The sequence below is a fragment of the Lissotriton vulgaris genome, chromosome 12, assembly GCF_964263255.1.
Source record: "Lissotriton vulgaris chromosome 12, aLisVul1.2, whole genome shotgun sequence".
Taxonomy (NCBI): Eukaryota; Metazoa; Chordata; class Amphibia; order Caudata; family Salamandridae; genus Lissotriton; species Lissotriton vulgaris.
The window spans coordinates 1,621,333-1,636,642 of NC_141700.1; the positions used below are offsets into that span (position 1 = coordinate 1,621,333).

The 15,310-nt window shown below is 42.1% G+C and overlaps 1 protein-coding gene across 1 annotated transcript in view; it reads right to left on the reverse strand.

The window, feature by feature from the left end:
* Positions 1-15,310, reverse strand: part of PCSK4 (proprotein convertase subtilisin/kexin type 4) — a 999,360-nt gene that overhangs the window by 282,975 nt on the left and 701,075 nt on the right. The window contains exon 9 of the mRNA XM_086946304.1: positions 3,415-3,515. Coding sequence (XP_086802430.1) covers positions 3,415-3,515 — 101 coding nt within the window. The remainder of the gene's footprint in view (positions 1-3,414; positions 3,516-15,310) is intronic.

Sequence of the window (15,310 nt, forward strand, 5' to 3'; positions counted from 1 at the left end):
AGTGAGGAAAAAAGGTGGGACTTTCATCATTTGGGAAAAAAAATGTTCTAAACCAATGAAAAGTGTTTATTTTACGTCATATGATCAAGCGTTCCATCATTAGGAACCTAAAAGTAAAATGAACCAATGAAAAGTTTTATGAACTAGTCACATGACCTGTTATGCTTACGCTACGCGCTCCGCGCCGCGCCTCGGATCGTTTCCGGGGCTCTGCGTTTCGCTCCTTGGTTCGCGTTCCAGAGCGCTTCCGGGTGCGCTAACGCGGCGTGTCATAAGGCGCATTACGTAGTAACGCGATACGTTGTGATTACGCGACGCGTCACGATGTGGCTTTCTAACGTGGTACTTGCACTAACGGGACGTTTACCGGTTCGCGTACCGGCAGCGAAACAATAAAAAATAATTTAAATTATAATATAAATTAAATTAAAAAAATATAATACAAAAATATATAAAATATATTTTTGAATTAGAATAAGAATACATTTTACAGCTTTTGATATTTGCTATTAAAAAAACCATTGAAATTCACTGAAAAAACCATAGGTTATAGACCATATATAGTTAGGAATTAGCATTTACAAAACCTTGAATATTCACTGAAAAAACCATAGGTTATAGACCATATATATTTAGGGATTAGCATTTACAAAACCTTATTTTACTCGCACAAAACCATTGAAATTCGCATATATAGTTAGTTGCGCTAACTATATATCACGCACCCGCAATCCACTGCTGATGATGTCACATATTACATCATTCATGACATGGTCAGTGACATCACTGATGACATCACTGATGACAACTCAAATGATATCACTGACAACATCACTGATGACATCAATCATGTGATAATACGATCAACCTCTTCAGACTCTAATATAACCTTAGATACACTTAGAGTAAACAGACACTCACAGACTGTCACTCATCCATGGAGTTACTCGCACACCTAGTCAGTCATGCACTGAATCAATCACACCTCCATTTCCTCAACTATACAGTTATACACACCTTACTTTTTGAAACATATTCTAACACATATTTACTCTCTTATACAATCACTGATACAAGTTCACAATGATCCATACAGCCACTCACACATTCACTGACTCTTATGCACAGAAATTTATATATGTGAACTCTCACATGTACTGTGTTTTTCATATGTACTTACTTTGACATGTAGCACTGAGATATCCATTCACTCACCAATACACTCGTACACAGTCAACCACCCACACAGCTGTTTCCACATGCAGTTTTGAACCCATAGATCTAGTGAATCAACTGTTCACACATGTATGCACAGAGTCACACACCTCCCAGCCACCCCCACACACACACTCACTCTCCCATACAAATACTTGGGCAACCAATCAATAACCCATATAGTTACTCATATAGCTACTGATCAACACATGCAGCAGTTTACAGAACAACAGATATAATGATGCACAAATTAAGACAGTTTAGTCACTAACCCATGCACTCAGTGAGACACATTTAATCACTCTCTCATACAGTCAGTCATGCACCTACTAAATCCTTCATCCAGACACTTATAGATCCACTATTTCTTCAATATGTAAGACATATTTTAACTTTACAAAAACATACAGTCACTGGATGATGTCATGAGTGATGTCATCAGTGATGTCACTGACCATGTCATGAATGATGTAATATGTGACATCATCAGCAGTGGATTGCGGGTGCGCGATATATAGTTAGCGCAACTAACTATATATGCAAATTTCAATGGTTTTGTGCGAGTAAAATAAGGTTTTGTAAATGCTAATCCCTAACTATATATGGTCTATAACCTATGGTTTTTTCAGTGAATATATATATAAATATATATATATATATTTGTATTTGCTCCAGGGTCCCGCATGTGGGCGGGGATTATTCAGTGCTTATGACTATTGAAGAGTATCCCTTTGAAGAGACCCATGCTTCTCTCTCTTTTTCCAAGGAGCAAGCCTGGAGAAGAGGAAAAGGGGGAGGAGGCCACCCCTAGTGAGAGGACCAGTGAGCCAATGGTTACCTACTCTGATAGGAGAGAACACCCAGACTGGTAGTGGTCAGGCCACTGCTGCCTGCACTGTCACAGCAACAGAAGAAATGGGACCAGGGCCAGAGAGACTCCCCCAAGACACCACCAGTGTGTCTTGGGGGAGCATCTGCTCATTCTCAGGGTACAGACCCTGAGAAACAAGTGAGAGTGTAAGGAGCGTGTCTGAACCCTGAGGGTGTTGCCCCCACTCTAAAAAACCTAAAAGGCCATAGGGATCTCAGGAGCAAGCGGGTGACTTCTTCCAAACCCATCTGCTGGAGGTGAGGCCTACCCCCCCCTCCCCCCAAGCATCATAATGGAACTTCCACCTGTCAGAGGATGACTAGGGGCCTGGTTCCTGACACTGACAGCTGTAAGTGGTTTCTGCTGGATACTTGGATTTGGGGCTGCACTGCCCTTACTTAGGGACAGAAGCCTGACCTCAATTACCATGCCAACCCTACAACCTCCAACTAATGTCAACACCTCTTCCCAATCCCAGCACAAGCAATCCACTAAAGATAACATAAAACTCTCCCTAAAGCATGGTTGTCACAAGGAGGGGGGAGGGCAGGGGCACCATGGCTCTTTTTCCTGAACCCCACATTTTTTATGGATGGTGCCCCTTCTGATTATCATGGGATACTCCAGGGTCAGGTTAATGGGTATTGGAGTTAGAGGGGTTACAATTGGTTAAAAGCAGCTGGCTACCAGCAGTCCCTCAGGTACTTAGGACAGGTGTGTGAGTTATTGGAGGGTTTCACTAAGGTGGCTAGATGGACCAGGCTACCCGAGACCTTCAGAAGTTTGGAAGAGGTTGCCTGTCAAGGAGCCCCTGATGGAAGGAGAGACTGGTATCACTGTGTCCTAGAATGACTGGGGTAGTTGGCTACCAGCAGGTATCAACAGGCTAGACTTGGGCTGACTACCGTAGAGCTCTTGCACAGCAAGACGATAACTGCCAGAGGTTCTCATGCAGCAAGAGGGAGCAGACTGAAGGAAATGAATAAACAGCCAGGAAGGGGTTGAATAACAGGGTCTTCTTAAGGATCAGGGTATCCTGGAAGGGCCCAAGGCACTTCAAACCAAGGAAAATCAGTGAAATGAAGGGGTTGGCTACCTGGGCTTCTCTGCAAGCAAGTGGGAGCTGAAAACTAAGTAAAACTTCAACAGCCAGGAAGATGGTGGCAGCACTAGAGTCCTAAGAAAGGACAAGGGGAGAGACTTTCTGTGGTGTCAAAAGGAAGGAGCCATCTGGACAGGTGTCAACACAAAGGATTTGTCTGGCTACCAAAGGACCAAGTCAGGTTGAAGCATGACTGTTTTATGTATATAGTCTAGGTGTGACCTACTTGGCTTCCAAAGCAAGAGCGATAATCCCAGAAGCCAGTGGAGCTGAAGCTGAGGTGCCGGTGTGCTGTTCAGTGCAGCGATAATGAAGGTCTGTTGTTACCTAGAAAAATAATTGAATTCAGCTTAATGTGAAAGTACCTGAATGAATAAGTTATTGACTATCCCTTTTTTACAACCATGAGTAATGCATTGACTGCAAATGTAAAAACAAATTAATCCTGGTTCTCATTCACAGCTATTCTCAATTCATAAAAAGTTAAGTAGAAATATTCCCACACCATTAAAGGATCCCAGAATATGTTATTAGCTTTAACATATTTTCACACTGAAAGCATTTTTGACAGGAAAACATGCCTATTGAAGGAAACATCCTGGGTTATTTACATTACACCAATTATCCTAATTAGGCAAAATACACTTGACTGCAAACTCTTCAGTAGCACTGTGTTTTAAAACAAAAAAAAAGCCTAAAACCCTTGAACAAAGAAACAGAGGAAAGAGGATCCTACCCCTTAACCAATTCTGGGAGCTGCCCTATTCATCACCACCAGCTGTGAGTCAGACCTGAAGTTTGTATGTTAAATACATATTAAAAGGTCCAATAGGACAACTGAAACCATGACCGCTGACCGTGGGTAACCTAGTGGAACGTTTGTGAACAAGGCCGAATTTGCATGACGGCATTCATTCTGATATTCATAAAGGTGAAATAGAATCGCAAACTTAATGCAACGTCAGAAGTGCTGAAAAAGGAAGTCACAGAAGTCATTAAAGAAAGAGATTATGGTGGGATTTCACCAAAGCCTAATTTCCTGAGCCAGCGCAGAAAGCTGGGGGGAGAGGGCGCCCCTCTGCTTCTAGATTTAGTAAATGGTTGTTATGTTGTCTGCTTTTATTTGTACTATTTTACTCTACATTTGCCTAAAAATGCTTTGAGGTCTAGCTTCACAGCTAGCAGCTCCAGGTAGTTTATATGGTGTCCCAGGTGGCTTTGCCGGTCATCTAAAGGAGCTGAGCACCTGACTACACAGAAGAAGTGCCAATGGTGATGGTAACCCATGGCAGGGGGTCTATGAAGGGCCTGCCCTAGTCATCACCAACACTAAATCCTCCCAATGCCCTTTGCTTGTGCCCACTGCCTCGATAGCTGCTCTTGCAGCGAGCCTTATGTAACCTGGTGTGTGGTGCAGTTGCAATGCATGAAGCCATCATCCCGCTCCACATGACAGGCATTTGCCTTACACTTCATGTACAGACTATCAGATGATAAATTAAAGGGTATAAGAACATCAATAGATTTACAAGAAGAACTCGCTCTAAACGTGTGTAGGAAAGTAGGATCTGCTTTTATTTATTTTATTTAAAATCTTTATTTCTGCTTTTATGGTTACCACACATTTTGTTTGATGTAATGCTGTTTCTGACTAATCTGATTGGGATCCTGCAAATCAGGACCCCAGTCTCTGTGCTTTCTTCCCTAAATTGGTTTGGTAAGTACATCCCCGATTGAACACTGGTGTAACCTTATCAGTCCCGAGTATATGGTACTAAGGTACCTTGGGCATAGGTACACCAGGGGTTTCCCAAGAGCTGAAGCATGTATTATCCCACCCATTGGAGACCACTCAATCTGTAGCTACAGGTCTGCCATTGAAGCCTGTGTAAGTTGGTGCTAGCACCACTTACGAAAAGATATAGGTTTCCCTATATCTAATGTCACTGCACTTAAAACCTATAAGTGATCCCTTAGGCCGGCCTTTCAATCCTTAAGGCACGGTGCTCGGTTCTATGTGTAAGGGTGCCTCTGCATGAGCAGGACACCCCTACAGACTACAGAGTCCATTCTTCCGGGTTGTACATGAGACAGCCCTATAACATATAGAGGGGCACCGCGTCACTAAACGATGACAATCTGTAAACTTGCTGTAACGAACCTTGTCATATTTGGGTATCAAACATGTTGGAATCATACCCCCACATAGTAAACGGTGTGGGAGGTATGCTTCCATGCGAATGTCTGACTAAATATCGAAATCAAAAATATCGACCTACAAAAATATCGGGACAAAAATATCGAAGTCAAAAATATCGGAATCCTATCCCTAACATGGTAAGTACAAAAATATCGAAAAAATAATATCGTAGTACAAAAATATCGGAATTAAAAATATCGTTTTTTAAAATGTATTAATAATAATGTTAAAATAATTATAAAATACATATAATTTTACAAATATTAAATAAAAATATTAAAACATAATAAAAAAATTAAAACTAATACATATACATTTAAAATAAATTAAAAACGTAATAATTTAATGTAATTTTATATTTTATAATTTCATTTAATTGATTTAATTTAAATTTATTTAATTTTTACCCTGTACGACTGTACCCCAAAAACCCAAAAGTGACCCAGAACCCTAAAAATACCCCTTTACCCATGACCTGAAAACTGACCCTGAACCCTAAAAATACCCCTGTACCCATGACCTGAAAACTGACCCTGAACCCTAAAAATACCCCTTTACCCATGAACTGAAAACTGACCCTGAACCCTAAAAATACCCCTGTACCCATGACCTGAAAACTGACCCTGAACCCTAAAAATACCCCTTTACCCATGACCTGAAAACTGACACTGAACCCTAAAATACCCCTTTACCCATGAACTGAAAACTGACCCTGAACCCTAAAAATACCCCTTTACCCATGAACTGAAAACTGACCCTGAACCCTAAAAATACCCCTTTACCCATGACCTGAAAACTGACCCTGAACCCTAAAAATACCCCTGTACCCATGACCTGAAAACTGACCCTGAACCCTAAAAATACCCCTTTACCCATGAACTGAAAACTGACCCTGAACCCTAAAAATACCCCTTTACCCATGACCTGAAAACTGACCCTGAACCCTAAAAATACCCCTTTACCCATGACCTGAAAACTGACCCTGAACCCTAAAAATACCCCTTTACCCATGAACTGAAAACTGACCCTGAACCCTAAAAATACCCCTTTACCCATGACCTGAAAACTGACCCTGAACCCTAAAAATACCCCTGTACCCATGACCTGAAAACTGACCCTGAACCCTAAAAATACCCCTGTACCCACAATTAATTAATATTATTTAATTACCAATTAATTATTAATTAACAATAACAATAAAATAAATATATTAGCACATTTGCTGTAATTAATTTAATTGAATAATTAATATTATTTTGCACAATTAATTAATTAATAACAATAAATAATATATATAAAAATTACTTTAATTAATTTAATTAAATAATTAATAATAATTAATTACCAACTAATTAATAATTATAAATATGATACAAAATTATAATAATTAATTAACTAATTAATAGAAATTAATTACCAATTAATTATTTAAAATATGTACAAACATATATCAATTAATTAATTATTATTAAATTACTTCCCACCCTATTCCCCTATAAACCCATAACCCGCTACAGAACATATTTATCAATTAATAAATTAATTAAAATAATTTTAAATTAATTCTCAATTAATTAATTAATAATTCCTAATAATTAATAATTAATTTAACATAATTAAATTACTTCCCACCCTATTCCCCTATAAACCCACAACCCGCTACAGTAGTAAAACACAATATTTAATAAAATAACATTAAAAAAAATATTAAAACATAATTAATACAATATAATATACACTAAATTTATTTAAAAATAGATATTAGTAACATCAAAGTTATTAATTTCGATATTATTAACATCGATATTTACAACTTCGATATTACTGATATCATACCAATATCGATATTTAGACTGTCGATATTACTTACCTTCGATATTTCTGTATATCGATATTAAAAATCGATATTTTGTCTGTGTACCCTTCCATGCACCATGAAGATCCTTTGGGAGGCCTTTGGTGCTCCCGGTAGGATAAGTTACTTACCTGAAATCCTAGTTCTCTTCCAGGAATATCCTCATCAAAGTCATAAGCACTGAATATTCCCACCCATGTGCGGGACCCCGGAAACAATATAAAAATATATATGTAAAAAACACATATATCGCTCTCCAAATATATGTACATACATATATCATTTTTCTCACACCAATGCAGCTCCAAAACCAAGGCTAGACAATGTAAACACTTGTATATGAGAACAGAAGAAAACAAGGTGGTCCCTCTTGCTTACTCAAGAAAAGAGGATAGCACTTGCTTATATGTGTTGAACCACCATATTAACTTGTGGTAGGCCGGGGCGCGCTGTCTTTAGTGATAAGGAGACAATGATTTTGTATCTAAAATCACAGATATTGTAACAATTATCGTCGTTGCACTATATTTTGTCAATTTATGACATTTAGATGTCTGTTGCTATAACTTAGATCGCTCATCTAATTAAAGAACTATCTCGATATACACAATTGAAATCTCTACGGTCAAGGGCCCAGCTGGGTTGGAAGTATCACCAGCTGAGCGGTGAGCGTTCGCATGCTTACTTTTTCATATTCTCACCACTGTTTTTTCATCTTGCCTGTGTGTAGTATTATGACAAGTGGTAATGAGATTTTTTCTGTTACCGTGTTTTCTTCTGTACTGTTATTTAGACCTTCTGACTGGATCTTAGCCTTTCAGGTATGAAACGGACACTTTCTGAGTTCCATAGGGTAGATATTTCACACAGATTCACTATGGCATGCAGTATGACTGTATCATCCACAAATAGCTCACCTATGGATCATAGAGTGTGTGTCCACATCAATACATATATTTTTTGGCACAACCACATGTAATTGCACAAAATCACTATTATACTGCACAGTTAGAGATAATAGTGATAACTACACACCGACGACACGGATGTGTTGGGATAGCACTCAGCAATAGGAGATGTAATATTGTACACTGGTAGTGGCAACTACTGTGCATGCAAGACCATGTAACCAGGTCTTATAGTTGTAAATATCCATATAAAAAACATGCTCCATTGTCAATTTTTTGTTCATTTCAGCCCTGAGGATTCGCATAAATGCGATGAAACACGTGTCGGCTGGCTGTACAACACATTAAAGACTCCAAGATCTACTTATTGAGAGTGCTTTGTTTGAATAATTCTGCCATTTTGTGATATACATGTTGATTTGTGTTACTTAACACTTTACACACTTTCTTGAGTGCAACGGTAATCTGTTCTTGTGCATATAGGGGTAGTGTTTTTCTACTCATTGGAGTGGTTCAAGGTTTCCCCACTCGCCGTTCTGCACCTGAATAGTCAATCATCTTTACACTGAAGTGCGTATAAACGGGCTGTGCACCTGTGTCTATACTGATGAAAAGCCTTTCTCCACTTGCTTATATGATGCCACTGTAACTCACGAGATCTTAACAATTAAAGCCACTCATAAATGTTTTTAGCAAATTATAAAGATCAACAATTCAAGTTAAAATGTCTCAGTAATTTATTAAAAGAATTTCTTACAATTTCAAACATCAAATAACTGTGCCACAATAGAATATTAAAAAAGAGTGTCAACATCATACAAAAATAATGTACATCTCTCACGTATACACAATACAAAATATTAAAAACAACGATTGTTAAAAAACCAAGTTGTCGACGCAGCGTTTCGGTTCTTAAGTAGACACCTTCATCAGGACAGGGTTTTTTTATTAAAAGAAACGGACTCGTGTTGTCATCCTCTAGTTCAATTTGTAGGAGACAGTTCTTAGTTCATGGCGGAACATCACATGAAGTTCAAATGACTTAATTACAATTGTGAAAAGGTCTCCTTATATCTTGATAATTTAAAGGAGTTTTCATTCAATGGAGGAAAAAGGAGCCACCGATGTATGGGACAATTTGTTTCCCCTTTCAATGAGGTACCAACGAGAAATGAAGCACGTGACTGGATGACGTCAGGCTATTTTCGTTTAGGAGGGTTTACTTCCTTATCAGTATTCTTGTGGGGTTTTTTTTCGCATTCACCACCCTTACGTCCGCGATTCGGCCTCCCTGCTCCTTTTTTCTCCAGTATCATCAGGTATTCACTGATAAGAAATTCTTTTAATAAATTACTGAGACATTTTAACTTGAATTGTTGATCTTTATAATTTGCTAAAAACATTTATGAGTGGCTTTAATTGTTAAGATCTCGTGAGTTACAGTGGCATCATATAAGCAAGTGCTATCCTCTTTTCTTGAGTAAGCAAGAGGGACCACCTTGTTTTCTTCTGTTCCCCTCTCTCCTCGCCCCTGGATTGGATCTTAGAGGAGTCCTCCCTTTCTGTTTTACAACACTTGTATATGTACAGCAATTAGAAAAGGAAACAAAAAACACATTAGGTCAAATAGTCCTTGAACTTTGTGTTTTAATGAGTAAAAACACTCATAAATCTTGCAAATTGCTCATAAAAGACATTGTCAGCCATAAGCTGCATTGAAAAGTGAATAACACAGAAACTGAAAGCATTTTCAGTTAAAACTGGCACCGTGCCTTTAAGGCAGCCATGACCCCAGGCTTCCCATCATGCCTCAGGGGTGACAGTTAGGTCAGTTGTTCTTTGCATAACCCTGAAGTCAGGGCTAAACCACAAGTCAGAAACCTGCATCTCTCAATTACCTGGGGAGGCAGGTAGGTGTGCTTATGACTTTGATGAGGATACCCCAGGAAGAGAACTAGGATTACAAGTAAGTAACTTATCCTTCTCTTCCAGGGGATCCTCATCAATAGTCATAAGCACTGAATAGAATAGCAAGCCCATCAACCACCTGCAGGTAAATGAGAAATACATGACCCAACTTAAAAAGACCATTCATAACAGCCCAAATTAGCTGTAAACAGATTCCTCAAGGAGGCCTGGCCTACCTGGGTATCTGCTCTCGTGTCAGAATCAAGACAGTAATGTCTGGTAAATGTATGGACGGACCTCCAGGTCGCCGCCTTACAGATCTCAGACATGGGCACATTATTGAGAAAAGCCGCAGTCGCAGCCCTTCCCCTGGTGGAAGGCACTCTGGGAGAAACCCCCAGGGGCTTCTGCGCCAACTGGTAAGCAAGTTTAATACATGAAACGATCCATCTGGAGATAGAACTCTTTGAGGCAGCATGACCTGTCCTGATCGATCCATAGTTAACAAAGAGATGATCAGAGTGACGAATAATCTTAGACCTATCTAGATAGAACTTTAAAACTCTTTTCAGGTCTAAAGAATGCAGAGCCCTCTCAGCTATAGTAGAGGGATTGGGAAAGAAAGTGGGCAGAGAAATGGTCTATTTTACATGAAAATCTGCGTATATCAAGAGGGAGAGAGAGGACTAACTAGCTAGTCCAAATCCCCAGGATTAATATATAGTATCAATAAGGACTAGTTAATGGTGACCTGTATAGGACTCTAGGCTGTATATTGTCAGCCCACGGAGACCCAGTCATTAAAATTTAATTTACCCTCGGGTACTGGGATCACCCGAGGCCATTTTATTTTCACTTCTTCACTCACCACACTGCACTCTCAGTAACATACCTGCTCCGCTGTAATCAGGCGTCGTAGCACACCGGGGACACGCTAGGTGTCACTGGGTGGGCCCGATGATGAAGCATGCCACCAACTAGGTTGGAGGGTGAGGGCTTCATGAACACCTACTAGGTGCTTGCTGACAATATACAGCCTAGAGTCCTATACAGGTCACCATTAACTAGTCCTTATTGATACTAAATATTAACCCTGGGGATTTGGACTAGCTAGTTAGTCCTCTCTCTCCCTCTTGATATACGCATATTTAGGCAGCGCACAGCTGCGAAAGCCGTCATTGTGCACCATGGCAGAAAACCATGGCCTTACCTTCAGCGAGGATGACATCAGCGAGATCCTCGCTGACCCCGCTTTTCTAGCAGATTTCAATATCTCTACCACGATAGCACAGACCACTGATTGGGAGACACTGACCGAGAAGAAACACAACAGAATCAGAACCATTCTACATGGAGTCATCTTGACCCAATACCTCAGAACCAACACAGCACCAAGAGGTCTACTGGTGACCAATGCCCCCAGGATATTCCTAGATGATGCCACCTTTCGCAAAGACTGGGCCCAAATTTCTTGGCACTGCACCAGAGACTGGATGGTATTGATCATCACAGCCAAACGATTATCAGATGCCATCATCATTGACATCCAGACCACCAAAAGTCACTTCAAGGCAACTATTACATCGTTCAAGAAGAACCTTGATGACCAAAATAAGGAGATGACCAAGTTCAAGGAATACCTCACTCAAGCAAAAATCAACAAATTCCAGAAAGATCTGAAAAGATTCAGTTATTCGAAAACCTATCCCTATTCCGATGATGACTACGTTCCACCCTCCAAAGGGGATACAGATCACGACTCATCAACTGACAACAGCTCAGCATCCAGTGATTCCATCACCAGTTCCACCCGGCAAAGAGGCAGAGGACGCCGTGGACGACAATGGCCGCAGACATGGCAAGGCCCACAACACGGACCAAGGCCCACAACACGGACCATTCTATGGGGGACCACAATTTGGCCACATGCCGAACCCCTACTTTGGCTATCCACCATTATACCCACCAGGTCCCATGCCGCTGTTTGCAGGCAACTCAAGACCACAGCCGCCTTTTTTAGGCCAGGGTCGCAGATCACGCGGCAGAAGAAGAAACAACCAACAAAACCAACAAGTACACTGTGCCGAGGAAGAGAACCCAGTGAGTGCGAACACACGCCAGAAAGCCGAAGATCTCCCGGGCACGAGCAAACAATGACCTCACTTGTGTTCAATCTATCTAGCGCCCCACTAACCAACAAAGAACAACAGGTACTTTAAAAGGGCCTCTCTTTTGTACCAACACCTAGACTAGATAAGTTCAAACTACATGTTGAACTGGCGGAGTTCTTCCGCAAACTCAAACTCAAGGCATTCTTTGAGAACTCTATCCCACCTGATAACATCACAACTGAAAATCCCAATGTTACTGGCCTGCGACCAAAATCCTCCTTCATTCCCACACCTGTCTCTATTCCCCCTGAAATCAGCACATTTGAGCAGGCGGTTTTCACTGACATCGAAAAACTGAACCCATCGGGACACCTCAACAATATGTCCAAAGAAGACCGAGACGCCATCCAACATCTCCAGAACAACCCTACCGTGGTAATCAAACCAGCGGATAAGGGAGGCGGTATCATCCTCATGGATAAGACTGATTACGACAATGAATGTGGCCGACTACTCAGCGACACACGCAACTACAAGAAACTGGATCAGGATCCAACTCCAGCACTACAAACGACCATAAACAAGTTGGTGAAGAGAGCATATGATCTGGAACACATCTCCAAACAAGAAGCTGACTACCTCTGCCCCAAGAATGTCAGAATACCTTACTTCTACACCGTACCCAAAGTACATAAAGGCACACTACCACCACCAGGGAGACCCATAGTATAGGGCATTAACTCCGTTTTAGAACCCCTGTCACGATACTGCGACTTCTTCCTTAACCCCCTAGTTCAACAAACGCCCACGTACATAAAGGACACCAAACATCTCCTCAACATCATCCACAACGAACCGTTTGATGTAAATATCCAACTACTGGTAGGGCTGGACATTGAAAGCCTCTATACCAGCCTCCCACAAGATGCCACCCTACAGGTACTCAGGGACATCCTGGGACAGATGCCCTGGACATACCATACACCACATAAATTCATCTTGGACTGTGCTACCCTTGCACTCAAGGATAACTATTTTGAATATGAGGGCACCTATTACCTTCAAACCAACGGTACTTCCATGAGCAGTGTTTTTGCTCCAGCGTAGCCGGACTATACGTCCACCAGTTTGAACAGACCCATGTCATGACCAGCACTAACCCCTACATTGCCAACAATAAAAAATGGCGCAGATATATCGATAACATTTTTATCATCTGGCAAGGCTCAAATCAAATCCTTGAGAGTTTCCTAACCTGGTTAAACAACAGAGACCCCTACCTGAGATTTACCAGCACCGCAAGTGCCACCACTATAGCATTCCTGGACCTCAATATCACAGTCAAAGAGGGGATCCTCACGACCACCACGTACCATAAACCCACGGCAAGGAACTCGCTACTGCACTTGACCAGCTTCCACCCCAGACCCCTCAGGGAAAACCTCCCTTATGGCCAGTTTCTCCGCATCTGTAGCCAAGTCAAGTCAAGTCAAGTGATTTATATAGCGCGCTACATACCCAGAGGGTCTCAAGGCGCTTGAGGGAGGGTGGGGAATTACTTGTCGAAAATCCAGGTTTTGAGTTGCTTTCTGAATGTAAGGTGGTTCTGAGTGAGGCGAAGGTGGGTGGGAAGTGAATTCCAGGTTTTAGCTGCCAGGTAGGAGAAGGATCTGCCTCCCATGGTGGTTTTGTTGATGCGAGGTACAGTTGCAAGGGCTTGGTTGGAGGATCGTAGGTGGCGGGAGGGGGTGTAGAAGGAAAGTCGTGAGTTGAGGCATTCGGGTCCAAGTTCGTAGAGTGCTTTGTGTGCATGGGTTAGGAGGCGGAAAGTAATCCTCTTGTTAACGGGGAGCCAGTGGAGGTTTTTCAGGTGTCCAGAGATGTGGTCTTTACGCGGGATGTCTAGTATGAGTCTGGCTGAGGCGTTCTGGATGTGTTGGAGTTTTTTCTGGAGTTTTGCGGTGGTACCAGCGTATAGGGTGTTTCCGTAGTCCAGGCGGCTCGTGACTAGTGCGTGGGTGAACGTTTTTCTAGTTTCGATGGGGATACAGCGAAATGTTTTTTTGAGCATGCGAAGAATATTGAAGCAAGAGGATGAGACGGCGTTGACTTGTCTGTTCATAGAGAGTGAGGAGTCCAGGATGACACCTAAGTTCCGTGCGTGGTCCGTCTGGATGGGTGCTGTTCCAAGGGCCTCTGGCCACCAAGAGTCGTCCCAGGCGGAGGGGGAGGTACCAAGGATGAGGACTTCAGTTTTGTCGGAGTTCAGTTTTAGACGGCTGTACTTCATCCACTCGGCTACTTCTTTCATTCCTTCATGTAGGTTGGTTTTGGCGGTGTTGGGGTCTTTGGTGAGTGATAGTATCAATTGAGTGTCATCAGCGTAAGAGATGATGTTGAGGTTATGTTGGCGTGCGATGGCCGCGAGGGGGCTCATGTATACGTTGAAGAGGGTGGGACTGAGTGAAGATCCTTGTGGCACGCCGCAGATGACTTCGGTAGCTTCTGATTTGAATGGTGGAAGGCGGACTCTCTGGGTTCTTCCGGTGAGGAACGAGGTGATCCATTCCAGTGCTTTTCCTTGTATTCCGATGTTTCTGAGGCGTTGTATTAAGGTGCTATGACAAACTGTGTCAAAGGCTGCGGAGAGGTCGAGGAGGATGAGGGCGACTGTGTCTCCGTTGTCTAGCAGAGTTCGAATGTCGTCAGTTGCTGCGATGAGTGCGGTCTCAGTGCTGTGTTTGGCTCGGAAGCCGGACTGTGAGGAGTCGAGGGATTTGTTGGTTTCGAGGAAGGCGGCGAGCTGGTTGTTGACAGCTTTCTCGATGACTTTGGCCGGGAATGGAAGGAGCGAGATAGGGCGGTAGTTTTTGAGTTCGGTGGGGTCAGCTGTGGGTTTCTTCAGAAGGGCGCTGAGTTCGGCATGTTTCCAACTTTCCGGGAAGGTGGCGGAGTTGAGGGAGCAGTTGATGACGTCTCGGAGGTGCGGTGCTATAATGGAGTCTGCTTTGTTAAAGATGTGGTGAGGGCATGGGTCTGTGGGGGATCCTGAGTGGATGGAGTTCATCAGGCGGATGGTGTCCTCAGTGGAGATTGGGTTCCAGTCATTGAGGATGTTCAAGGGGGGTGGGGGTCCTGCA